This window comes from Neofelis nebulosa, chromosome 2, assembly GCF_028018385.1.
Source record: "Neofelis nebulosa isolate mNeoNeb1 chromosome 2, mNeoNeb1.pri, whole genome shotgun sequence".
In the NCBI taxonomy this organism is placed as follows: Eukaryota; Metazoa; Chordata; class Mammalia; order Carnivora; family Felidae; genus Neofelis; species Neofelis nebulosa.
The window spans coordinates 179320421-179345329 of record NC_080783.1 but is presented as its reverse complement, the minus strand read 5'-3'; the positions used below and the strand labels follow the sequence as shown (position 1 = coordinate 179345329).

The following is a 24909-nucleotide window of genomic DNA, read 5'->3' as shown; positions in this document are numbered from 1 at the left end:
AACCTCCACCCCCCAGCCCTCAAACTGGCTCCGTTAAATCTTTCCACTTAAATGCTGCTCTGAGGAGAGGGAGAAATGTCCCTGTAACCTTATTTCCTTTCTCACCCTTTTACTCATCCTTAAAATATCCTGTTCCCTGGAGACGGCAAGAGAGCCTCCAGAGAAGTCTCTAATGGAGTGCAGCTCCCTGAGATTTGATGGAGGGGTGGGGTGAACTCTGGGCCTGGCTCATGGGGTGCTGTGTCCAGGGATGTGAGGAGGTGGTCAGAGAAGCCCAGAGGAGACATAGACATGGCAAAGGAGAGGGACAGGTCCCTGAAGACTCTGCCAATGTCTTGCCAGCCTTGATTCATGGGGCTATAAGAGACTTTCCTACGATTTCAGGAAAATTCAAGTTTTCTCATGGATTTCAAAATAAGATTGGCAAGGAACAGAATAACATGCTGATTTTCCGAGAAGACATGGTTAGTTTCATGTCAGATATGAATAGAGATGAAGAGGAAAGAATTCTCTCTGTGATGGGAAGTCTCCATCTCCCGGGGATCTGGCACAGCCCCGTGGCATTGCTGAGGAGGAGAAGTGAGGCTAACATTGAACGAGCACTTACTCTGTTCCGGGGACTGTGATAAGCCCCTACTTGATCGCTGCCATTTAGCTCTCAGACAGCAGCCCTGTGAACCAGGCACTGCCGGGCGTGCATTTTTCTGGTAAGATGCAGAGAGTTCATGAGTTGCCCAAAATCACACTGCTGGGAAGTGGTGGGAACAGGATTTGAACCCAGGTTGTCTCACTCCATGGTCCATGGGCCTAACTGCTAAATGAACCAGCAGCTGGGTCATAGTCTGGTTACTAGAGATCTCCCAGCATATGGCCGAGAATGTGAGATAAACCCTTTCTATTCAGGACAGGGATCCCAAGTGCCCCCATCACTCACTGCTCATTTTCCCTGAAGAATGCTTCTTAGGGAAATGCATTCTAGGAAAACATCAGTCAACAGCCCTCTGGAGAATACTTTTGCTTTACAATATCTCAGTATTATCTCGAATATTTTATGGTGTGGTCTCTGCTAATGAACAGCAGAGGATATCGCTGGGTGTTACACAGCTAATCCCCTTTATTGTAATCAATTCAGTAGCACTACTGCTTATGGAATGTCTGGATGACACTGTTATAAGATATTTAAAGAGATTTGAAGGCACAAAAACGAAATAAAAGCCACCACAATTACTGGAAGAAATTCTGTAAACCACAGCCTGGTTCAGACAATACTGATAGGACCCAGCGAGGATTTCCGTTTACTGGCTAATGTGGCGCCACCGTGTGGCAGGAATGTAAACACCAGTCACAATATAGGCCTGCTTTGAAATTGTGTCCTAAGTTTTTTTAATTAAATTAAATTTATTTATTGTGTTTTTTTTTTTTTTTTTGAGAGAGAGAGAGAGAGAGAGAGAGAGTCAGGGAGAGGGACGGGGAGAGAGATAGAAAGAATCCCAAGCAGTCTCCACACTCAGTGTGGAGCCCAACTCAGGGCTCAATCCCACTGTTCTGGGATCATGACCTGAGCGGAAATCAAGAGTCAGAGGCTCAACCGACTGAGCCACCCAGGTGCCCCCTGATTAACATTTGTTTTTTAATTCCAGTGAGTTGCATTATTTTAAAGTTGTATACATAAAGTCAGGCTTTATTATTATCTCATATTACACTATTATCAAGGAGCCTGTAAAGTACAACATGGGTGACCTGTAGATCACGGTTCAAAATTGCTCCTCTTGCGTGTTCAACTGATTAAAGAAGCTATGTGAAATAGATGAGAATTCTGATAATCTGACGTTAGGTGCATTAGAGAGGCCTTGGCTGCACCCCATCTGGCAGGTCCTCAAAAATATGGTAACAAATTAACTTAGAGAAGCACTCTGAAATTGAACCAAAGAACCTTGGGATTTCTGGGCCAAAAAGAACGTGTCAGACAATATGGTGACCCTTCAGGAAGGTATATGTTATCACGTGACTTTCTTCACAGTCACAAGCTTGCTCTGGCTCAGTCAGCTGTCTTTAAATAAATCTCATTTGGGGCACTTGGGTGGCTCTGTTGGTTAAGTGTCTGACTCTTGATTTCAGCTCAAGTCATGATCTCATGGTTCATGGGATCGAGCCCCACATAGGGCTCTGTGCTGACAGCACGGAGCCTGCTTGTGATTCTCTCTCTCCCTCTCTCTCTGCCCCTCCCCCATTCCTCCTCCTCCTCCTCCTCCTCCTCCTTCTTTCTCTCTCTCTCAAAAACAAAAACATTAAATAAATCTCATTTGGGAGCCCATCCTGGATGGATTTCACTGGTCAAACTCTTAGAGTTCTGGGAACACTTGTTGGGAATCACATATAGATACAGTGCATGGCATAGGGTGCAGTCAATACTTTTTGTTTTTTTTTCCTTTTACTAGTTGAAATGTGCTTTGTAAATGACAAAGTGACAAATGTACAAATGTCATTGACAAACGTTCCTGGTTAGAATGAGGTAGGTGGTACTGGTCCAATGGAAGAGACCAGTGTTTCTCAGAGACTAATGTATCTATGACTCACCTGGAGATCTGTCTACCCTATGCCTCCACCATTTACCTTCAATGTGTCATTACTATCTGTCTATATCATATCTCTCTCCACCTGTCAGTCATTCACCTACCTATCCCAACAGCTCTCTGCACCCAGGGGTCTGTCCCTTTACCCTTTCTCAGATAACATTGTTAACTGTTAACTATGAATAATTAGAATGTGAATATTGGCCCGCTCTTTCATTTCAAATCTAAATTGTTCCAAATGCCATCATTTTATTGGCCTGTCTAGAGATACTCATTATCCTGGACAGGCATCTTTGCATTTCCTCTGGGTCACCGTTAGAAAGCACTGATCTCACTGTAGAGCTGGAAATTGTGTGTGATTTTTATTTGAAAAACATTTTTAACATTTATTTTTTTGAGAGAGAGACAGAGGGTGAGCAGGGGAGGGGGAGAGAAATCGGGAGACCCAGAATCCGAAGCAGGCTCCAGGCTCTGAGCTGTCAGTACAGAGCCCGATGTGGGGCTCCAACTCACAAACCATGAGATAACGACCTGAGCCAAAGTCGGACACTTAACTGACTGAGCCACCCAGGCGCCCCTGTGTGTGATTTTTAAAATGCTAAATTCTTGGGGCGCCTGGGTGGCGCAGTCGGTTAAGCGTCCGACTTCAGCCAGGTCACGATCTCGCGGTCCGTGAGTTCGAGCCCCGCATCAGGCTCTGGGCTGATGGCTCGGAGCCTGGAGCCTGTTTCCGATTCTGTGTCTCCCTCTCTCTCTGCCCCTCCCCCGTTCATGCTCTGTCTCTCTCTGTCCCAAAAATAAATAAAAAACGTTGGAAAAAAAATTAAAAAAAAAATAAAATAAAATGCTAAATTCTTGACATCGGCTCTTTGTCAGTTTGTTCTTTTCTCGTATAATCTTAAAAAAAAATCTGACTGAGGTTTCTGTGTGGTTGAATTCTGTGAAGTTTTTACTAACCCAGAGCACACACACACACTCCCATTAAAGTTCTTGTCCGTTGAAATTGTCAAAGGGGCACAAGAGAACAAGGCCTGAGGACTCAGTGAGGACAAAGATTTCCATTGGAAAATGGTCTTTTATAATAATCCCATCATATCGAGGAGATAGGACAAAGCCATTATTTTTGTGCCTTGAGACTCACCTTCCCTCTTTCTGCCCAGTGCTGACTTGGGGCTATGGGCGGAGAGGCCTGCTCCTACCAGGGAAGTCCATGAGTGAAAATGGCCACGGCTGGAGGATGCTGAAGTCGAGCTTAATCTTCCTCACTTTGGAAGAGCTGAGTGCACACAGGAGTGAAGCAGAAGTCAGGAACTATTGCCACAGGGTCCAGAGATGGGCAGGACTTCCTCAGGAGGTACTCTCAGCTGTGGGTGAACGCTCCACCTCGCCCCAGCCCAACTCTGGCCCCTTCGTAGCCACATTCTCCATTGTATGCTTGTAGCCAAGGACCCGGAGGCCTGCCAGCTCAGATGACCAGAACCCATGTCTCAGATGCATGAACTTGGTCCTCTGGACCCTGCAAAAGGTGCACCTTCTATTACCTGAAGACTCTGCAAGGTCTTTACGCTCTGGCCCTCTGTTTTTTCCTCCAGTAGTTCTGGGCAATGCTTCAAAAAGTGAATGTCAGGTTAGTTATAAGTTAAAAGGAACAGGTTTTTTTTTCACATACCACGATTCCTCACTCACTGGTTTAATCAAATATCTAGTGTACTCACATATGAGTTTGTTTGTTTTTAAATATTTATTATTGGGGGCAGGGGAAGAGAGCAGAGAGCCCAGTGTGGGGCTCGAATTCACAAACCATGAGATCATGGCCTGAGCCAAAGTCAGACCTTTAACTGAGCCACCCAGAAGTCCCTTTTTGCTTGTTTTTTAAGTTTATTTATTTATTTTGAGAGAGAGAGGAGAGAGCGGGGGAGGGGCAGAGAGAGGAGAGAGAGAATCGGAAGTAGGTTCCATACTGTCCGCGCAGAGCCCAATGCAGGGCTCCAACTCACCAACTGTTCATGAGATCATGACCTGAGCTGAAACCAAGAGTTGGATGCTTAGCCGACTGAGCCACCCAGGTGCTCCCTCATATGAGTTTAAAAAGTTTTTTTTTTGTTTGTTTTCATGAGTGTATTATTCAGGGTTCTCTAGAGAAACAGAAGCAAAAGAATATATATAGATATACAGAAAGAGATTTATTATGAGGTATTGGCCCACAAGATTATGGAGGCTGGAAGCCCAGGAAAGCTGATGATGTAGCTCCAGTCCAAACCTGAAGGCCTGAGAACCAGGGGTACCGATGTTCTTGGGCAGGAGAAGATGGAAATCCAGTTCAGGCGGATAACAAACGTACCCTCCCTCTGCCTTTTTGTTCTGTCCAGACTGTCATTGGATTGGATGTCGCCCACCTGCCCTGGCGAGGGCAATCTTCTTTACTCAGTCTGCTGATTCAAATGCTAATCTCTTCCAGAAACCCCTTCACAGACACACCAGAAGTAATGTTTTACAAGCTACCTGAGCATCCCTTAGCCCAGTCAAGTTGGTGCATAACATTAGCCATCACAGCGGAGCAGGGAGTGTATTTTTTATACTTGGGTTTCAATTTTTTGTACTTAAATACTTTCTCACATACTGTTTCTCTTTAAAGGTTTGGAGCTCGTGATGACAAATCCCGCTGAGTGAATTTTTGAGGGCTGGCCTGTGACTTTCCTTATTTCAGGCAACATTTGGTCCAGGTAAGAGCCAGCAGAACTGAAGAACTTGGGACCGCCAGGCCAACTCGAGTTGCTAGTTCCTGTCATTTCTTTCAACACCTAGATCTCTTTTCCATTGAAATGTGAAATCTTCTGATGCTTATTTAAAATTCATTGTCCTTAAGAATTTTGATTTTGAGTAAGAATATTACTTAAAAAAAAAAAGAATATTACTTTAACCTGGCCAAGTTCTGCCTTTTCATATTAATTTGAAGCAAAGCAGAACTCTGGGATTACTTCAATGCAAACAATTTATTCTTCAGGATTTTTCTCTAAGTAGAGGAACTTTCTTGACTCCTACACAGCACAAGTTGGTGTTTCCAGTCTTCCAGCTCAGGGGTACCCTTGATGTGATACAGGCACCAAGGCCATCCTGAAGAAAAGCATATCTCCATGATATGCCTGCGTTCAGCACGTGGGTACATAAACAAAAACAAGATCCCTGCCTTGGAGGACCTCAAAAAGTTTACTGTGAGAGATGAACTATTAATTAAATGAGTCAGGTTTCACATCGATGACAGTAAAGGAGGATGAAAAGTGCTGTGGGGCCATAGAGGGAGGGATGTGTTCTTGTGGGAGGAGGAAGGATGAGGCTTGAGAAGGACTTCATAGAGGTTGTGCGTTTTGAAGTGGCGTTTGAAGGATGTTGAGGTGTACTAGGCAGAGATGCATGAAAGAATATTCTAGAAGGAGGCACAGTTAAACAAAAGGCCATGGAGTAAGGACAAGTTCTGGGAATGCTGAGTCATTCAGTGTTACTATGGCATAGGGTCCTTGGGGTGACCCGATGGAGTTAAGAAGCAAAAATTCTTCTCCCCTTCAAGGTCCTTCTAGCTGGACTAAGAATCAAATTGATATGAGACAGTAACAGGAGTAAATCAGATTCAGTAGTGTACATATGGGGAATCCACGCAGACATGGATATTCCAAAGGCAGTCAGGCGAAATGAGGTATGTACATCATCCTGAACTAAGGAGAAGGGGCCTAGGAGTCTGGGGCTTCAGAGGAAAGAAATACACTTCACAGGACGATAAGAAGAAGAACAGATGTTGGCTAAATTCGACGTTTGCCCTTACAGATGGGTCACTCAGATAAAATTTATCTCTGCTAATAACCCTTGTTCTGGGACCCTCCCTGCCCCCCGCCAATTTAGATTCTTTTATGTAGTTAAAGGAGAGGTAAAAGTTACTCTTGAGTCTGCAGGGTCTCAAATGCCTTCAGCTCAAAATAATCTTCATGCCAGAGTGCTCCATCTTGGGGCAGCCTGCCTTTGACCCTACTATGGGGATTGGAGAAGCAGGTGGGGACCAGAATTAGAAGGCCTTGGCTATTGGTGTGAGGGGTTAGATTTGTTCCGATCAGCCATGCACCCACAGAAGGCTTTTGAGCCCCTCTTTCAGCTGTTATATTGGATGAGCACTATTCCTTAGCTCTCTGTCTCTAAAATGTTTATTTTGAGAGAGTGCACGCACACACACGCAAGCAGGGGAGGGGCAGAGAGAGAGAGGGATTCTCTCAAACAGGTGCCGCACTCTCAGCGCAGAGCCAGATGTGGGGCTCAATCCCATGAACTGTGAGACCATGACCTGAGCCAAAATCCAGAGTCAGACACTTAACTGGCTGAGCCACCCAGGCTCACCAGCCCTCTGTCACTAGAAGTAAGCCACTGTCCTTCTACTGGGTCTGCTGTTTCTTCTGGGTTCTCTGATCTCCTTAGCTCTACACAGCTCCTAATGTTTGCTTCAGGTTTCAAGGCTTTCAAAACTGTCTGGATTTGATGGAATGTTCTAATTTAGAAAAGAATTTATATTCTCTCTCTGGCTCTATACACTGTAGGCAAATGGCAGTGATGTTTTAGGTTTGGGTCAGCTCTGTCTGTTCTCCTTTCAGGGAAGGAGGATTAGATATTCAGTATCTTTGAGTTTCATGTTCAGTTCTTAAGGATTTGTAGTCACCACCGAATGAATGAGTGTTAGAGCTGGTTAGTGATCTTCCTTTTCAACCAGGGGTATGGGGTACCTAACCAGATTAAAGACAGGGCTGAGACAAAAACTCAGGTCTTTTGACTCCCAGTCTAGTGCTCTTTCTGATGTGCTCCGGCCACTGCCACTGTTTATAGACAACTATGGGGCAGACCAAATGTACCTGGCTACTTCAAACACACAGGGCCGTGACTGACAGCTGGAGCTAAGAAAAGGACAAGTTCCCAGAATGGAATTCTGTCCCTCAAGCCAGCCAACACGGTTTTATGTCTTTTGATACCTTCCTTTCTTGTGAAATGGGAGCAGAGCCTACTTAATCCTTCAGCTGCAGCTGAGAGCAGGGATTAGACTGTGGTTGGAGTTATTTGTTTTGTGAGGGACAACAGGTCTCTGTTCCAGTTGTATCATCTTAGAGTCAGGGTTGGAAGGAAAGCTGGAGGTGATTTGTGAGAAGAGGCAGCCTCCTGTAGTCGACAGAGCATGGCTTATCAGATTCTCAGCGCTTTCTTCGGCTTTTCTTTTCCTTCCGCTCCAGTTTCTGTATTGCTCCAAAACAGAAGGGAGTGGCATCGGAGTTCCGTTTCCTGCCGCCTCCGGAGCAGCAGGGAGAACAGCAGGGAGAACAGCAGGGAGAACAGCAGGGAGACCAGTTGAGCAAAGAGGCAGCGGCGCCACCAGCCCAGCAGCGGGCCGAAACCCTGAAGCCAATGATGCGCCCACGGGCGGGGCCCGCTGGCGGGCGGGGCCGTTCGTGGGCGGGGACGGCGGCTGGCCCTTTCGTGGGCGGAGCTGGAAGGCCGGAAGTAGCTCGGCGGACCGACGCTGGCCGGACCGGCGGCGCTGATCCGGTGACCCGGGGACCTCGGGGTGGCGGCCTTGTCTCTGTCCCCTCGAGTCCCCATCCCCTGCCTTCTCGCCGTCCGGGACGATGGTGGCCCGCCTGCTGCTGCGCGCCTGGCCCCGGGGCCCTGCAGTTGGCCCGGGGCCCCTGTGTCGGCCCCTTAGCGCGGGCTCGGGGTCCGGCGAGTACCTGCAGCGCAGCATCGTGCCCACCATGCACTACCAGGACAGCCTGCCCAGGTGAGCCCGGCTTCCCGGTCCCCGCTGCCCTCCAGGACCGGCCCCAACCTTCACTCCCGTCAGTCACTCACGACTCTTCTACTGGACCCGCTTCCACCAGAACCCCCTCCCTGGGACGCTGTCGTGACACGCAATCTGGAAATCCTGTCACTTTGAGAGTCTCCTGGTAGAGGAACCTTAGTACGTTCAAATTCTCTACCAGAACCACCCCGCCCCCCCGCCCCACCTCCCATTGCTCGCTCGGATTCTCCATCTTGAACCCTTCTCGAATTCTCTCTCCCGTAACCCAGATTCCATCCTGATACCGAAGAGTCCCTCATATTTCTTCCTGAAAAATGCCCAACCTTCATATCTCCAACACCACCCTTACCCCCTCCAGCTAGGGTGTCCCCTGAAGTACTTTCATGACTGCCCCGCGTTCCTGCCCAGAATATGGACAGGCCAGTTCCTGATACATAATAGTTACCCTCCCTCAACTTTTCCCAGCACTCTGCCCTCAAGCCTGTTGCTCAGCCCCACTCCCTGTGCCTCCAGTACTCTGCTCTTACAGCGGCTCATCCAATACCCAGCACACTCCTCGAGTGTTCACCTTACCCTCCCCCAACATCAGCACTCTTCATCCCTTCCAGACCTTCCTCAACTACCCCTAGGTTTCTCCCCCTAAAATATCCTTTCTAACCCACATCACCCTCTTCAACTCCAGCCCCCTCATAGAATTCTAGACACCACCCTCAGTGCTCCTCTCAAAGTCTTACTCAGCTTAGATCCAGAACCTACCCCAATTCTTCTGTTCTTCTGTTCTTCTGTATTCCTCCTCACCTTAACTACCCTCTCCACCTTCTAAAATGCTTCACCGAGTGCACTTCCCTATGAAAACCCAATAAATCTTCCTCTCCCTTTCTCTCACCCAGTATTTTTTTTTACTCAGTATTTTCTTTTCTTTTTTCTTATTTATTTATTTATTTATTAGAATGCATGAGGGAGGGGCAGAGAGACGGAGAGAGAGAGAATCCCAAGCAGGTTCCTTGCTGTCGGCACAGAACCCTATGCAAGGCTTCATCTCAGGAACTATGAGATCATGACCTGAACCAAAACCAAGAGTCGGATACTAAACCGACTGAGCCACTCAAGCGCCCCTCACCTGGTATTTTCTTTAATATAAAAAAAAACTTTGGGTTTCCCCAGCCTTTCAACTCCCAGCCTTAATCTCAGCTGCCAGGGCTCCTTTTTCAATGTTAGAGACTTCCTGAAGTTCTTTTACCTTCTGAAACCAGACTTTAACTTCTCTACTCGCTCACCGGTTAGTTCCTGGTGCCAAGTCCCAAATTTGTCTCAAAGACCGTTCTCGCTTCCTCTCTCACCAAACTGCCATCGGGGATCTCCCAGTCCAGGAGCTGGAGGCCAGGCTTCCCCATCCCATGAACAGAACATAGATTGTATCACAGGTATCATCCCTAACTACTAGGTTGCTATTTTTCTCCACATCCAGCAGCTGTTTAACCCATTGTTATCCCTGCTGCCCACCCCCGCCCTCTCAGGAATATCATTTGAGGTGAAATAACTGTGCAGACATCTAAAGCAGACTAAAATGAGATTATCTAGCCCCAACCCCAGTGCTTAAAGTTTGGCAGGAGGAAGGGAGAGAGAGAAAGAAAAAGTGGCCTTTGTGCCTGTAGGTGAATCCTGTGTAAGCTGAGCCCGTATGTGGGGGAAAGGTGAAGAATGACAGAAGCTCCCTTCACTTGCCAAGCCTAGTTGCATCTGACTTTCAGGCAGGCCTGGGCTCCAGCCCGGTTTAAGATCAGAGGGATTTTCTCCATTAGAATTAGAAAGCTGAGAGTAATACTCCAGATCATTTCCTCCAACCTACAGCAGAAAAACCTGTCGGAATTGAGCTGTAAATGAGCTGTGGAGTCATCAACATCAATGCATAACTTTCAGAAGGACACCCAGGCCTCTGTTACCTCAGTTGTAAACTTGTGGTTAGATAAGATGAGATTCCTTTTATCTCTGAGATTCTAGGCTGGCAAAATGTATTATCTGTGACACTCATTTTGATGTCCCACTTGGTGAAGAGCCCTGGCTTTGAAGTGTGGTAGAACTTGGCCTCATGCTAGATCCGATGCTTTTGTAACTTCAGGCAGTTCCGCTAATTTCTTTGAGCCACGGTTCTTCCCTGCAAGATAGGAATGGAACACATACTTCATAGAGCTAATGTGAGGATAGAGTGAGGTAAGATGCCCAAAATAGGGAACTATTTTAAGTCATTGGCCTGGGGAAGGACTAGTCCCTTTGTGGTGGTCCAATTGGATCCCATTCCCTCCCTCTTCCTGTCATATCACTGCCGCCTCATGACCCAGTGGCCTTGGACTCACTTTCCTCTAAGAACCCTTGCACCGTCATTTGTTTTTTAGGTGTTATGGTTTTTTTTTCTTGGCTCTTCTTTAGTGTGGTCAGTATACATTGCATAAAATTTAGCTTTTTAACCATTTTTAGATGTATAGTTCAATTAGGTGTTATTTTTTAAGGGCTCTATTTATATACACTGAACAGTTAGCCTCAGAATATAAAACTGCAAGCCCTGAGGGGACAAAGGGTAGATCAACCTGACCAACTCATTCACATTATTAATTTGAGACACATTCATTGGTATGGATTTGGAGACCAATCAGTCATGGTGAGGAGTGTACATATGGGGAGGGGGCGGGGGGGGGGAGATTTGACAGATAGTTAAGATATAATGTGATAAATGGGAAGCAACATTTCACCGTGGTTAAGATTGTCAACCTGAAAATAAAGAGCTGCAATGAGAGGCAGATGAGCATTTATTTGGGAATAAAGAATTGCAGTGTGGGGAGCACAGATTCAAGTACATACCCAAATAAGATTCCCACTTGTAGGGTGAAAGCAACAGGTTTATATGAGGAAGAGATAGGGGGCAGTTATATGAGTTGAATTAAAAGGGGGAACAAAGGTTTCCTACACATGCTTACAAGCCAAACTACTCCAGGGTATATATTAACTGCTGACTTTTCTTTTTTTTCTGGAATGTCCATAGCCATCAGTCTTGTGATCATGATGTTTGTTCTCCTGTTGACTTCTCAAACAATTGTTTAAAAACAATTACCATTTTGTCCAGAAGGTTTTGGCCAGTTCAAACAAAAGCAAGTAAGGCAGTTTCTCTACAATGGCTGCTTCAACTCCATTTTAAAATGGCTCTAGTCCTGTCAGTTTTTCACAAGATCATGAGGCAGGAGTTAGATCTCATTATTGTTTTCAAATATTTTTTTAAGTTTATTTCTTTCTTTTGAGAGAGAGAAAGAGAGCATGAAAATAGGGGGAGGGCAGAGAGAGAGAAGGGGACAGAGGGTCCGAAGTGGGCTCTGGGCTGACAGCAGAGAGCCTGAGGTGGGGCTCGAACCTGTGAACCGTGAGATTGTGACCGGTGCAGAAGTCAGATGTTTAACTGACTGAGCCACCCAGGCATCCCATATGTTATTCTTAATCCAGCTCAACTTCATACTAACTGCACGGGTATAAGCAAAAGTCATCTAACCTTAAACTTGGGATGATAATGTTACCTTTCTCTTGGGATTGTTAGAATTAAATACCCTCATATAGTTCCTTTAATACAAATCTGGTAAGTACTTAGTAGATAATCATAAGTACTATAGCTGCATTAGGCACACATGTGTTGCATGTATAGGATGTGCTTGGCGACAGCTATTGCGTCAGTGTGGAGGTAGGAGTGATGGTGCCTGGGCGAGTAAGGGAAGCTTCACAGAGAAGGTGATGTTTGCAGAATTTGACGATCACCAAGTGAGAGAAGTGAGGGAAGGATAGAGCAGCTAGTGCCCAGGAACAGAAGCCTGAAAATGCATGACATGTTCAGAAATGTTGAGAAGTTTATGGAGAGCCCAGCCCAAAGTAAAGAAGCACCATTTGGGCCCTAAGTTATTGAATTGGGCTAGGGGTGTGTGTGTGTGTGTGTGTGTGTGTGTGTGTGTGTGTGTGCGTGCGCGCGCGCGCGCGTGTGCACGCGCACGTGCGCGCGCACATGCATTGGGGTAGGGATTGGGAGAGACCCATTGTGTCTTTAAAAAAAATAATATCAGTCACCATTTAAGTTGTATAGTTGATTCACAATAAATGTCAATATTATTTTGTCTTTTAATCCCTAATCATTTTAGATGATAGTTGATGTTCAAGACAGAATGGGCAGGTTCTCTAGAATTCAGACAGGGAGGGAGGTGAGGCCAGAATGTCCAAGGTATGGAGGATAACAGGTAGAAACAGTAAGGTTCTGGGTAGGCCCCAGGGGCATGTCCTTAAAATAGATCGGCTTTATTCCAGTGATAACTAGATTGTGTAAAAATTACAAAGGTTTTTTAGCTGTGTTCTTGGCAGGAAGAACAGTGAAGTGCCTGCTGCTTGGAAGCTGGGTAATGATAGCAGGTCACTTACACAGAGTCACTTACACAAGGGATAATTAGTGAGATATATCTGCTTGGTGTTTACTTTTATAACAGATAATGTTAGATGGGGATTCTCTAGATTGCGGGTGGGGAAGGAGAACCCACGTGGTTAAGATGGAACTGCTAGGCATCTCTCAAGTCCCTAACTCTACCTCTTTCAAGGCACCTGATGAATTACATCACAGGCAGCACAAGAAACTACAGGTGTGCAAATGAAACCCCTTTTGGTATTCTTTAAGGAGCTGCCAAGAGTCTGGGGGTGACCTTGTGACTTGATTTCTAAAGATAAGACAGTCAATGTTGCCTGTAAGTGAACACTTACTGGCCTTTGTGGTAGCAAGTTACCGAACTAAACTGGCCTAAGCAAACAAGTATAGGGACTCACAGACCTGCAAAATCCAGGTTGGATTAAGGGCTCAAATGATGTCATCAAGACTCTTTTGCCTTTCCACTCGAAGCTATTCATTTGTGTGATTCCATTCTTAGCCAGGCTCTCTCCTTATGGTGACAAAGTGGCAGCCACCACTTAAGAGACCCCAACCTTTTTGTGACCTCAGCTAGTAGAGATTTGCCCCTCCTAACTGTGCAAAAAAAATCCTGTAATTAAGTTTTATAGGTTCACCCTGAGTCTCATTGGGTCTGAACCAGTAAGCTGTAAGCCCACTCCATGGATTTGGGTTGGAGTCAGCTCCACCTGAACCAGAGGGACTCGAGTAGGAGGGGTGCTGTTACCAGAAGAAGAGAGAATACATGGAAGGCAGGCAAAACAATAGAAATGGTGAAACGTTGTGCTGGGCACTGAGGAAGAGGTGTTGAGCTAGTTCCCTAGGGATGTGAACAGTCTAATGGCAGAATTTGGATCTATAGGACTTAAGGACCGAGTAGATTTAAAAAAAAAAAAAAAAAAACCTCGTATTTAATTGAGTGCTTACTAGGTGCCAGGCACTATTCTAAGTCAGTGACATGCATTGCCTCATTTAATCTGCACAGAACCCTAGGAGGTACATATTAATATCAAAAAAATTTTTTAATGTTTATTTTTGAGAGAGCGGGCATGCGCATGGACACAAGAGTGTGTATGAGTGGGGGAGGGGCAGAGAGTGAGGGGGACAGAGGGTCCGAAGCAGGCTCTACACTGACAGCACAGAGCCCGATGTAGGGCTCAAACTCACTGTGAGATCATGACCTGAGCCGAAGTCAGATGCTTAACTGAGCCACGCAGGTGCCCCTAGGAGGCATGTACTAATATTATCCCCATTTTATAGATGAGGAAAATCAGGTATAGCAGGAGTGGTGTGCCCAAAGTCACATAGCTGTGAATAATGAAACCAGATTAGCCACTGAAGCTATGCTGGCTTGTAAGGGGAAGAATCAATGTGACTCCTGAAGTTACAAAACTGATCACCAGAGGTGAAAAGGGACTTGTTTTAAAAAATTTTTAACAGCTTTGTTGAGATATTGTTCACTTTTTAAAAGTGTACACAGAGATTTTTTGTGTATCACAAGAGTTGTGCGACCATCACCACTGTTCAGTTCATTTTCATTCCCTTCTGTCCCCCACAAAAAACACCCATACTCATTAGCAGTCACTCCCTGCCCCCCTCCCATCCCTGGTAACCACTGGTCTATCTTCTGAAAAGTGACTTGTTTATAACTAAGGTTTGTCTGGCTTCAATGCTTATGCTTTTCCAGCATACCACACTGTCCCTAGACAGAATAAATCTGCAGTCGGCAGGGTCATGCTCCCTTGCATACATTCCATTTTGCATCTCAGTACCTGCTTGGAGGAGCCTGTGTGTCAGACATGAAAGTATCAGAGCAGAAAGGCTTAATGAAGAGTAGACAGGGGAGGGCAGAGGACCGGGTCTTGAGAAAACATGCACTTTTAGAGAAAGAGGACATAGGGAAAAGAGACTCAGAAGAAGATGATGGAAAAAACACTAGCAGGGTGGGAGGAGAGAATTTCTAACTCCATTTTTGATGTCCTTAAGGATCTCACAGTTTGCAGTCTTATGGGGGAGAGGACACAGTACATAGCCCACTAAATGTGATGGAGAAGAATCAGGGCTGGGGGAGGAAGGGAAGGAGTAATCAGTGCCTGTTCTCTGGCAGCCCATGTGCTGGTGGAGGTTAGAAGTTTCAAGGAAGGATCCTGATGAGTGGCAAGCTTCCCTCTCTGTGCATCACTGTAACCACGAGAGCCAACTCTGCAGTTCTTCCCAGCTCCACATTCAGTGGCATTGTGTTGGTAGCTTGAAATTTGCCTGGTAGGAGAGTTACAGAAATTGGTAAATACTAAAAATCAGGGCTTCACCCCTTCCCACCCGGGAGCTGGTTTACTAACCCACCCCCCTTTAGAGTAGCAAACAGCTGAGGATGGGGAGAAGGTGGTATACTTGGCTTTGAGAGGAAAGAGACTTGTTTAATGCAGGCGATGGGGGTAAGGAGGGTGCTGGTCCTTCCTAGAAGTTGAGGGGCGGCTTTCTTTGGAGAGAAATCTGAAAGCAAATGGTGTTTTAGAATAGTCAGATTTTTTTTTTTTTTTTTAAGTTTGTTTATTTAGAGAAAGTGTGCGTGCGAGGGAGGGGCAGAGGGAGAGAGAAAGAATCCGCGTGATAGCGTGGAGCCTGATGCGGGACTCGAACTCATGAACCATGAGATCATGACCCGAGCCGAAGTAGAATGCTCAACTGACTGAGCCACCCAGGCGCCCCTAATAAGGACTATTTTTCTAAAACTGCTGTTGCCTCTAATTTAGAATTTTGTTTAAAAGAACTTTTGGGGGCGCCTGGGTGGCTCAGTTGGTTAAGTGCTGACTTCAGCTCAGGTCATGATCTTGCAGTCTGTGGGCTCGAGCCCCACGTTGGGCTCTGTGCTGACAGCTTGTAGCCTAGAGCCTGCTTTGGATTCTGTGTCTCCCCCTCTCTCTACCCCTCCCCTGCTCGCGCTCTCTCAAAAATAAATAAACATTTAAAAAAAATTAAAAAGAACTTTTGTTAATGTCCCTATTGTATTAAAACAAAGTCGAGAAAATTAGGTAGATAACTATGAGTAGATAATTATGAGGTAGCTGAGGTAGTATTTGGGATTTTCTGTGTAGGTCCACGAATATAAGGACAATAATTGATGGCATTAAAGTGTTATGAGTGGTTACTCAGTGCAGCTAAGTCCATACTGGCTGTAAATAATTCAGATTAATTTTGACATCATGTTTTTGGTAAACATGCATTGAAAAATAAACTGAAGAATCACAGTATGTCTTACATATAGTAGGCTTTTAAACTGTGTTTTATGGATAACTTCACAGTTTTCCAAAATGGCTGCTATATTTAGATATTTTGAATATATTAGTGCTGATTTTGAGCTGACAGAGGTAACTTCGCAAACCACGATTAAGTTTTGGTATTATAGGATATGTCATTTAATAAAATTACTGACATGAAAGAAAGTACACCTCACTCTGCTGTCCATGTGTTTTCATTCCACTGTGGACCAGTAACTTTATCACCATAGCCATCATTGGGATTGTGCTGGTAGAGAATGATGAGTAAGTACACACACAGGAAGATCTGGTTCTCCTCAAAGGACTCTTGGTGGCTGGGCGTAGCTTGACGGTCAATCCCATATTTGGCTGGCCCTCGGACAGGACTGTGCTTCATTTCTGTATGATTTTCTCTCATAAAATGCACAAGGAAAGTTAAAAAATAGAACTTTCTGTTTTCATCTTGGGGAAGAAAAGTGCAGTTGTTCCAATTAAGAGTAGGATTAAAATCAGTACCAATACAGGGTTAACACAGGTATTGTAATTGTGACTAGGAAACAGGAATGCTTCAGGCGGCTTCCACTTCCCCATTTTGAGTCTGTTATTTGAATATTTATTTCACCTATGAAATTCACCATTAAGACATTAGAAAGTTCTTATTTTACCTTAAAAAAAAGTTACTATTGATACTTACATTAGTAAATCCTTCTATTCTGATTTGTTTGTGGATTCCCATTATTGGTTTTGGTTTTTGTTTTTGGAAGGAAATTAATTATCTGGTAATTAGTTATTAGTTTGGGTTATGAAGCTAATTGACCCCTTCCACATATTGTCACATTTATACTTAGTTTCTTTCCAGGCTGCCTATTCCTAAACTTGAAGACACCATTAAGAGATACCTCCGTGCACAGAAGCCTCTCTTGGATGATGGCCAGTTCAGGTAAATGCAGAGAACCCTGAATGACCATGGTTGGGTGGTTCAAGAGAGGCTGGCAAGTAGTAGTTTCATGAAGTGTCTGTGATCCAGTTGGGTCTCCAGAAATCTGGGACCTCGTCCTTACATTTTCAAGTTTAGGAAATAGATCTTCACTCAGGAGGGGCTGAGCAAGCCCTGAAGTGACATTGTGTCTAACCAGACTCAACAGGCAATGGTTTATAAGCCAGAATGCCAAATTTATACTGTATCTTGTCAGGTGGACCTGGAGGCTAGCTGGTAATGGTCATTGGCAGAGGGCATGTGCTGTTGGTAGGGAGTTTGTTGAGGAGAGCACATGGCAGACCAGCAGTTTGCTTGTTGAGCATGTGTACTGAGCTGGATAGGATGCTGCCTTCCCCCCACCCCAGTTCATTCCCTTCTGGGAACCTTAGTATGTGACTTTATTTGGGAATAGGACTGTTGCAGGTGTAATTAGTTGAGTTCATACTGGAGTAGGGTGGGTCTTTAATTTCGTATGACTGGCATCCTTATAAGAAGAGGAGAAGAGACACAGAGACAGCCATGTGATGATGAAGGCAGATTGGAATGCACCAATAAGCCAAAGAATGCCAAGAATAGCTGGTAACACCAGAAACGAAGAGAAAGGCATGGAACAGAAAGAGAATACGACGCTGTCAACACCTTGACTTTGTACTTCAAAGAACTATAAGAGAATACATTTCTATTGTTTTAAGCCATCCAATTTGTGGCATTTTGTGATGGCAGTCCTAGGAAACTAGTTCAGCATGGAGTTGGAAAATAATATTGGATATTGTCAAAAGTGGGTTGCATTAAGTTCTTCTATCCCACTTTTCCATAATGGAAGGTTTTGTGCAGATAACTGGCACTGGCATTAGAATCACAGAGTCCTTCACTGAACAGTGATGGAAAATGTAGATGAATTGTTCATAATCTAGTCCTCTGCTTTTAAATATTCCATATTAGTCACTTGAAGCTTCTCTTGACATAGTAATGATTTAATAGCTACCAGTTACTAAGTATTAGGTTTAAAACTATCCTGAATCCTTAGCTTTAAAAATACTTTTTTTAATTTTGTAAGGTGGTATATTCTGTTTTACACATTAAGAGACCAAGACTTAGATCAAGTCACATATCCAGGGTCCCATAGTTTGACAGTGACAAAGCTCGAATTAAAACTCAGCTCTTCTTGACTCCAAAGCTTATGTCCTTTTCTCCATACCAAGCTGCCTCCTAGATTACAGATTGTTGTGTGAGATGTCGATTGATCTTCCTGATCAGTTATTTTAAGAAGATATCCTAAATTTATCTGTTTGGGATTGGTGGCTATTCTTCTTGCTCAGAGGGACTTCCTGATTTCAGTCCCAGGTTCTAGGGATATGCTACAGGGGCCCCACAGCTCTGTGTAAGAGTTCTTGGCCCTGAGTCTGGAAATCATGTATTTCCTGCCATGGTTTGATTCTATCTTTTCTTGAACATTTCAGGAAGACAGAACAGCTTTGCAAGAGCTTTGAAAATGGGATTGGAAAAGAACTGCATGAGCAGCTAGTTGCTCAGGACAAGCAGAATAAACATACGAGCTACATTTCAGGTAGGTGGGCTGGGCTGTGGGCACGCTATTCCCCAAGCCCTCCACAGTGGAAAGTAAGGCATCTTCTGTCCTGTTTTGGTCTCAGAATATTTTGGGGGAGACCAGCCCACCAGAGTAATGTCTCATCTTCTCTTTCTTTTTCTTTTTTTTTTTTTTTTAATTTTTTTTTACATTTATTTATTTTTGAGAGACAGAGTGAGACAAAGCGAGAGTGGGGGAGGGGCAGAGAAAGAGGGTTCGGAAGCAGGCTCCAGGCTCTGAGCTGTCAGCACAGAGCCCGACACGGGGCTTGAACTCACAGACCGTGAGATCATGACCTGAGCCGAAGTCAGACGCTCAACCAACTGAGCCACCCAAGCGCCCCTCATCCTCTCTTTCTGAGGTAAACATGAAGGCCGAGTGAATTCCTCCTCCACTAAGATCTCACCTGGAGTCAGTGCTGAGGAGCAATGTCTTGCCTGCTCTGTAGGTAGGACCAAGACAGAGCCTGATCATTGGTTCTGTTTGAAAAGGATGCAGCATTAAGTCCTGTGTCCTGCATATATCAGCCTAGACCCTTCACACTCTGGCCTAACTGCCCTCTCCAGCCTCATCCCTTACTCTTCTCCATGACAGTCTCATGCCTCAACAAAACTCAACAACTCACTGTTTATTTAGTCTTTCATTCTTCTGTGTCTTTATCAGTGTTGTTCCCACTACCATTTTTTAACCTGTCGAATTCTTTCTTTAAGACCCAAGTATGTGGTTGCCATTGATGGCCGGGGGTGGCGGCGGGGGGACAGGCAAAATGGTCAAAGGGGGTCAAAAGGTGCAGACTTCCAGTTATAAAAGAAATATGTCATGGGATATAATGTACAGCATCGTGACTATAGTTAATACTATTGTATATTTGAAAGGTGATAAGAGTGCAGATCTTGAGAAGTGTCATCACAAGACAAGAAGCTTTTATAACAGTGTGTGGTGATGGGTGTTAATTAGACTTACTGTGGGGATCATTGTGCGACATATACAAATACCGAATCGTTGGGTTGTACACCTGAAAGTAACACAGTGTGTTACGTCATTTATATCTCAATTTTAAAGAGAAAAGACAAACAACATCCAGGTGGGATGATTTTTCCAGGAAACCTTTCAGTTCTCCTCCCTCTCCTTTCAGAGTTTGTTTTTTCTGCCTCTGTTCTCACAGAACTTCTTTTAATTTAGTTTATATTTTCATAAGGTTATACATGCACATAGTTTACAGAATCAAATGGTTCTACCAGTCTTGTTTGGAAAAATGGCAATTTCCTGACCGTCCCCTAGTTTCCCGCTTCTTACTTCCAGCTGCTCATTCTTCTGCTGTCTACCGCCATTCTGCACATCACATGCCCGTTATCACTGCTTCTTAACTTTTTCAGTTGTAGGCATTATCTGCTGACGTCTCACTGTGGAAGACCAGAACCAAGCAGTCGCTCATGTCCCCACGACACATAAGAGTGTACATGCACACGTCCCATTCCCTGATTATTGCAGTGTGGTTGTTTGTCATTTTGGTTTGTTCGATACGTAGTGTTTATACTAAGGACCACATATACCCTATTGTCAACTGAGTCGTGGAGCGTACTGAGATTGTTTTTCCTGTTCCTGTGTGAACTTTTTTCCTCTTAATAATGGTCTTCTACTTTATTTTGTTTCGTTTTCTCTATGCTTAATAATTTATTGGGGAAGTTTTTTTCTCATCTTCCTTCGTAGTCTGTCTCCAAGTTGCTTTTTTCTATATTTGTTTTGCCCGATTTTCTTTCTTCAGATCCTTCATAATCCTTCTCTGTTGTCTTAGATTTGAGTGAGATATTGAAAAGCTCTGTGGATGAGGGTGGGGCTGGTCCATCAGAACTTCACTGTAATGTGACCCGGCTAAACCATTTCCTTGGGGTGCCCTTGTACTAATGTCTCTGGGTTAGACTCCCAAGAAAGGCTTTTCCATTAAACTGCCAAATGGTATGTTCCCCGGTTGCTACTGTTGTAGGAGTAGAGTAAGGGAAGAAGGCTTGAGATCTCACCTATGACTTCTGTCTCTAGTTTTACTTTCTCCAGAGAAGAAAACTTGAGTCTGCCAAATACTACGCATTCTGGGGGTTCTGCTGTGTAAATCATGTTATCTCTTGGCTTTCTCTGCCACTGGCTTAAGGTTGGCTTTTTTTTTTTAATGTTTATTTATTTATTTATTTATTTTGAGAGAGAGAGAATCCCAAGAAGGTTCCTTATTGTCAATGCAGAGTGCAGCATAGGGCTCGAACTCACCGTGAGATCATGACCTGAGCCAATTTCGAGAGATGGACGCTTAACCGACTGAGCCACCCAGGCGCCCGTGGTAGACACATTTTCTGATAAAATATTGCTTCTGGAATTTTTACAGGTGAAATATCCACAGGAATGTAGAAGGCTAGTTTGGATGATCCACACACACTGACTATTATTTCTAAATGCTTTTTGAGCATTTCTTAAAAGAGGGAGTACACAAATGTACAGTGTACCCAGACTGATGGTGAATACTTTCCCCCATGTTAGGTTGACAGCCAAGTGTGAATGTTGTCCCTGAAAGGAGATAAAACAAGAGAAATCCAAGGAAATGGGTGGGAACTAACACCTGTTCTGTTTGAGCGTGAATACAGGTGAGATGTTACTGTATTTCTCTGAGAGTCAAGAAAGGAAATAGAATGAGAAAGAACAAGCAGTAAACCTAGGGAAATGCAAATCAAAACCACAATGATATACCCACCAGAATGGCTGTAGTCAAAACGACAGACAATAATTAATGTTGCCCAGGACATGGAGAAATTGGAACCCTCGTGCATGGTGAAAATGGTGCAGCCACTTTGGAAGACAACCTGGCAGTTCCTCAAAAGATTAAACACAGACTTAACTACGTGACCTAACAATTTCATTCCTAGCTGTTGCCCCTAGGAGAATTGAGAATATCCATCCACACAAAAACTTGTACACACCAGCATTGCTCGTAATAACCAAAAAGCGGAAGCAATCAAAGGTCAGTCAACCAATGAATGGACAAACAAAATGTGGTATAATGGAACATTACTCAGCAATAAAAAGAACGAAGAACTGATACACGTTACAACATAGCTGAACCTCAGAAACATAGTAAGTGATAGAAGCCACATGCAAAAGATGGTGTACAGGTCGTGAATTATTGCAGATAGAAAAAATAATTAGGGAATTCCACCCTCTGGAAGCTGATGTCATTTTTTTCTGCATATGCTTGTTTTTCTCTCTCAAATTTTATTTTTAGGGACTACATTAACTTTTTATGTTGTTCTTTTTTACTTTTACTTTTTAGGCCCCTGGTTTGATATGTACCTGTCTGCTCGAGACTCCATTGTCTTGAATTTTAATCCATTTGTGGCATTCATCCCTGACCCAAAGTCTGAGTATAATGACCAGCTCACCAGGGCAACCAACATGACTGTTTCTGCCATCCGGTTTCTGAAGACACTTCGGGCTGGTCTTTTGGAGCCAGAGGTTTTCCACTTGAACCCTGCGAAAAGTGACACTGATACCTTCAAGAGACTCATACGCTTTGTGCCTTCTTCTCTGTCCTGGTATGGGGCCTACTTGGTCAATGCTTATCCCCTGGATATGTCCCAGTATTTTCGGCTTTTCAATTCAACCCGTTTACCCAAACCCATTCGGGATGAACTCTTTACTAATGAGAAGGCTAGGCACCTCCTGGTCCTAAGAAAAGGACATTTCTATGTTTTTGATGTCCTAGATCAAGACGGAAACATTGTGGGTGCCTCTGAAATCCAGGCTCATCTGAAATACATTCTCTCAGACAGTAGCCCTGCCCCCGAGTTTCCCCTGGCATATCTGACCACCGAGAACCGAGACGTCTGGGCAGAGCTCAGGCAGAAGCTGGCGAGTGGTGGCAATGAGGAATCCCTGAGGAAAGTGGACTCTGCTGTGTTCTGTCTCTGCCTAGATGACTTCCCCATTAAGGACCTCGTCCACTTGTCTCACAACATGCTGCATGGTGACGGCACAAACCGCTGGTTTGATAAGTCCTTTAACCTCATTATAGCCAAGGATGGCACTGCTGCTATCCACTTTGAGCATGCTTGGGGCGATGGGGTGGCGGTGCTCAGGTTTCTTAACGAAGTGTTCAAAGACAGCACTCAGGCCCCTGCTGTCACCCCACAGAGCCAGCCAGCCCGCACGGACTCTTCTGTCGCCGTGCAGAAGCTTAACTTCAAGCTGAACGATGCCTTAAAGACTGGCATCAGCACCGCTAAGGAAAAGTTCGATGCCACCGTGAAAACCCTCACCGTCGACCTCATCCAGTTTCAGAGAGGAGGCAAAGAGTTCTTGAAGAAGCAGAAGCTGAGCCCTGACTCGGTGGCTCAGCTGGCCTTCCAGATGGCCTTCTTGCGGCAGTATGGGCAGACGGTGGCCACCTATGAGTCCTGTAGCACTGCAGCATTCAAGCACGGCCGCACCGAGACCATCCGCCCGGCCTCCATCTTCACCAAGAGGTGTTCCCAGGCCTTTGTCAGGGAGCCCTCCAAGCACAGTGCTGGAGAGCTTCAGCAGATGATGACCGAGTGCTCCACGTACCACAGCCAGCTGACCAAAGAAGCAGCAATGGGTGAGATGGGGTTGGGGAGCATGCCCTTGGGTCGTGTTGCCCTCAGCTCTGGGGTAAGCCTCAGTAATATTCTTCTACTCCAAGTCTGATTTCCACCACTTTCCCAGTTTAATCCATCTGCCAACTCCCAGATGATTATTATTTTCTACCCTAGCAGTCTAAACAGCCAGACTAGCACTAGGGATCAGAATGTTCTTTTCCTCCTAAGCAGGGATGGAGAAATGCATCTAACTTCATCCTCACTTAGGGTCACTTTCAGCTGATTGTCTTTCTATTATTTATTATTATTTATTGGCCATCTAACTTCTAACAGTTCAGGATTTCTGAGTCTGCGGCCTCTCTTGCTTCACCTCACTTGTGTGTTGGCTCCCTATCAATAGGCCTTCTCCGAAGGTCTTCCCAAATCTAAGTGTCCTCCTTCCTTTGCCTCTTGGTGGTAAAATTGGAGACCCGGAAAGAATTTGGAGGACCATATAGTCCTGTCCTTTTCATGCAGCCAAAAGTCCTGGAAGTGAAAGGGATCTCCCAAGACATTCTGGTCTCATCCTTCTCCATTTTAGGGGTAGGAAACTGAGGCCACTGGCTCAGCATTGCACAACAAATTAGCAGTAAAGCTGAGATTAGAACTCTGGTCAAATACCCTTTATATTTTATTCCAGTGACTCAATCTTGTCTTTTACACTTGACTTGGACTTCGGGTTTTATTTTGGTTTTTGAATTCATAGCTCTCTTCATGCACTTTTCTTGACTGTTTGACTAAACTAACTCAGTTTCAGAATTTAAAAAATCATACTTTAATTTTAGGCCCTGCTGCAGAGGTTAGTGAGTTGGAGGTGCACATGTGGAGGCAGATAGACCCTTCTTCCACTCTCAAAGATGCCGTGAAGGGGACTCCTACTATGGGTGGGAGGTTTTACTAAGGTCTCTTAATTCCGGGATTCTGAGACTCTGGTTTCCTATTTTGTCTTTGACAGGCCAGGGCTTTGACCGACACTTATTTGCTCTGCGTTACCTGGCAGCAGCCAAGGGGATTGCTCTGCCTGAGCTATACCTGGACCCTGCATATGGGCAGATAAACCACAACATCCTGTCCACGAGCACTCTGAACAGCCCAGTAGTGAACATTGGTGGCTTTGCCCCTGTGGTCCCTGATGGCTTTGGCATTGGGTATGCTGTTCATGACAACTGGATAGGCTGCAACGTCTCCTCCTACCCAGGCCGCAATGCCCGGGAGTTTCTCCAGTGTGTAGAGAAGGCCTTAGAAGACATATTTGATGCCATAGAAGGCAAATGCATCAAAACTTAGCTTCTGAGTGGGTGAAAAACTTCCATCACTTCCTGGACATGAAAATTGGAGCCTAATAGCCAGTAGGTGCTAGTATAAGAACGAAACTAATCATGAGGTGCCTAAGCAGCCAGTGCTGTAAGACTTGAGCTTTAAGGTCATGGTTTTAAAGCTAAACATATAATTTCCAAGTGGGACTAGATCACAATTAAGGGTAATGTGAGATTTCAATTTTAAGGATATTTGATCAGAAGGTGGGATTTGGAAAAATAACTCTCAGGTGTATTTATTGTTGAAGCAGAAATAAAATTTAATTGTTGCTTGGA

At 44.8% G+C, this 24909-nt stretch overlaps 1 protein-coding gene across 5 annotated transcripts; it reads left to right on the top strand.

Annotated features, from left to right (window-relative positions):
• The first annotated feature begins 127 nt into the window (after positions 1-127).
• On the top strand, positions 128-24909 carry CPT2 (carnitine palmitoyltransferase 2). Of its 5 annotated transcripts, none has more exons than XM_058717339.1 (5): positions 128-579; positions 5209-5296; positions 16973-17053; positions 21994-23298; positions 24273-24909. In XM_058717339.1, exons 3-5 carry the CDS (start codon positions 17038-17040, stop codon positions 24602-24604), a joined length of 1653 nt encoding a protein of 550 aa, XP_058573322.1. In that variant the 5' UTR covers positions 128-579; positions 5209-5296; positions 16973-17037; the 3' UTR covers positions 24605-24909. The 5 variants fall into 5 exon arrangements, with proteins under 5 accessions (XP_058573322.1, XP_058573319.1, XP_058573320.1 ...); XM_058717337.1 differs by lacking the exons at positions 128-579; positions 5209-5296 and adding exons at positions 8110-8376; positions 18553-18659; XM_058717338.1 differs by lacking the exons at positions 128-579; positions 5209-5296 and adding an exon at positions 8110-8376 and having other exon boundaries at positions 16962-17053.

Bases quoted from the DNA above. Each gene is read 5' to 3' on its own strand.
- CPT2 (XM_058717336.1), top strand. From the start codon at position 8,004: ATGATGCGCCCACGGGCGGGGCCCGCTGGCGGGCGGGGCCGTTCGTGG. The intron at 8,377-21,993 runs GTGAGCCCGGCT...TTTACTTTTTAG, and splicing joins TACCAGGACAGCCTGCCCAG to GCCCCTGGTTTGATATGTAC. The intron at 23,299-24,272 runs GTGAGATGGGGT...TGTCTTTGACAG, and splicing joins GACCAAAGAAGCAGCAATGG to GCCAGGGCTTTGACCGACAC.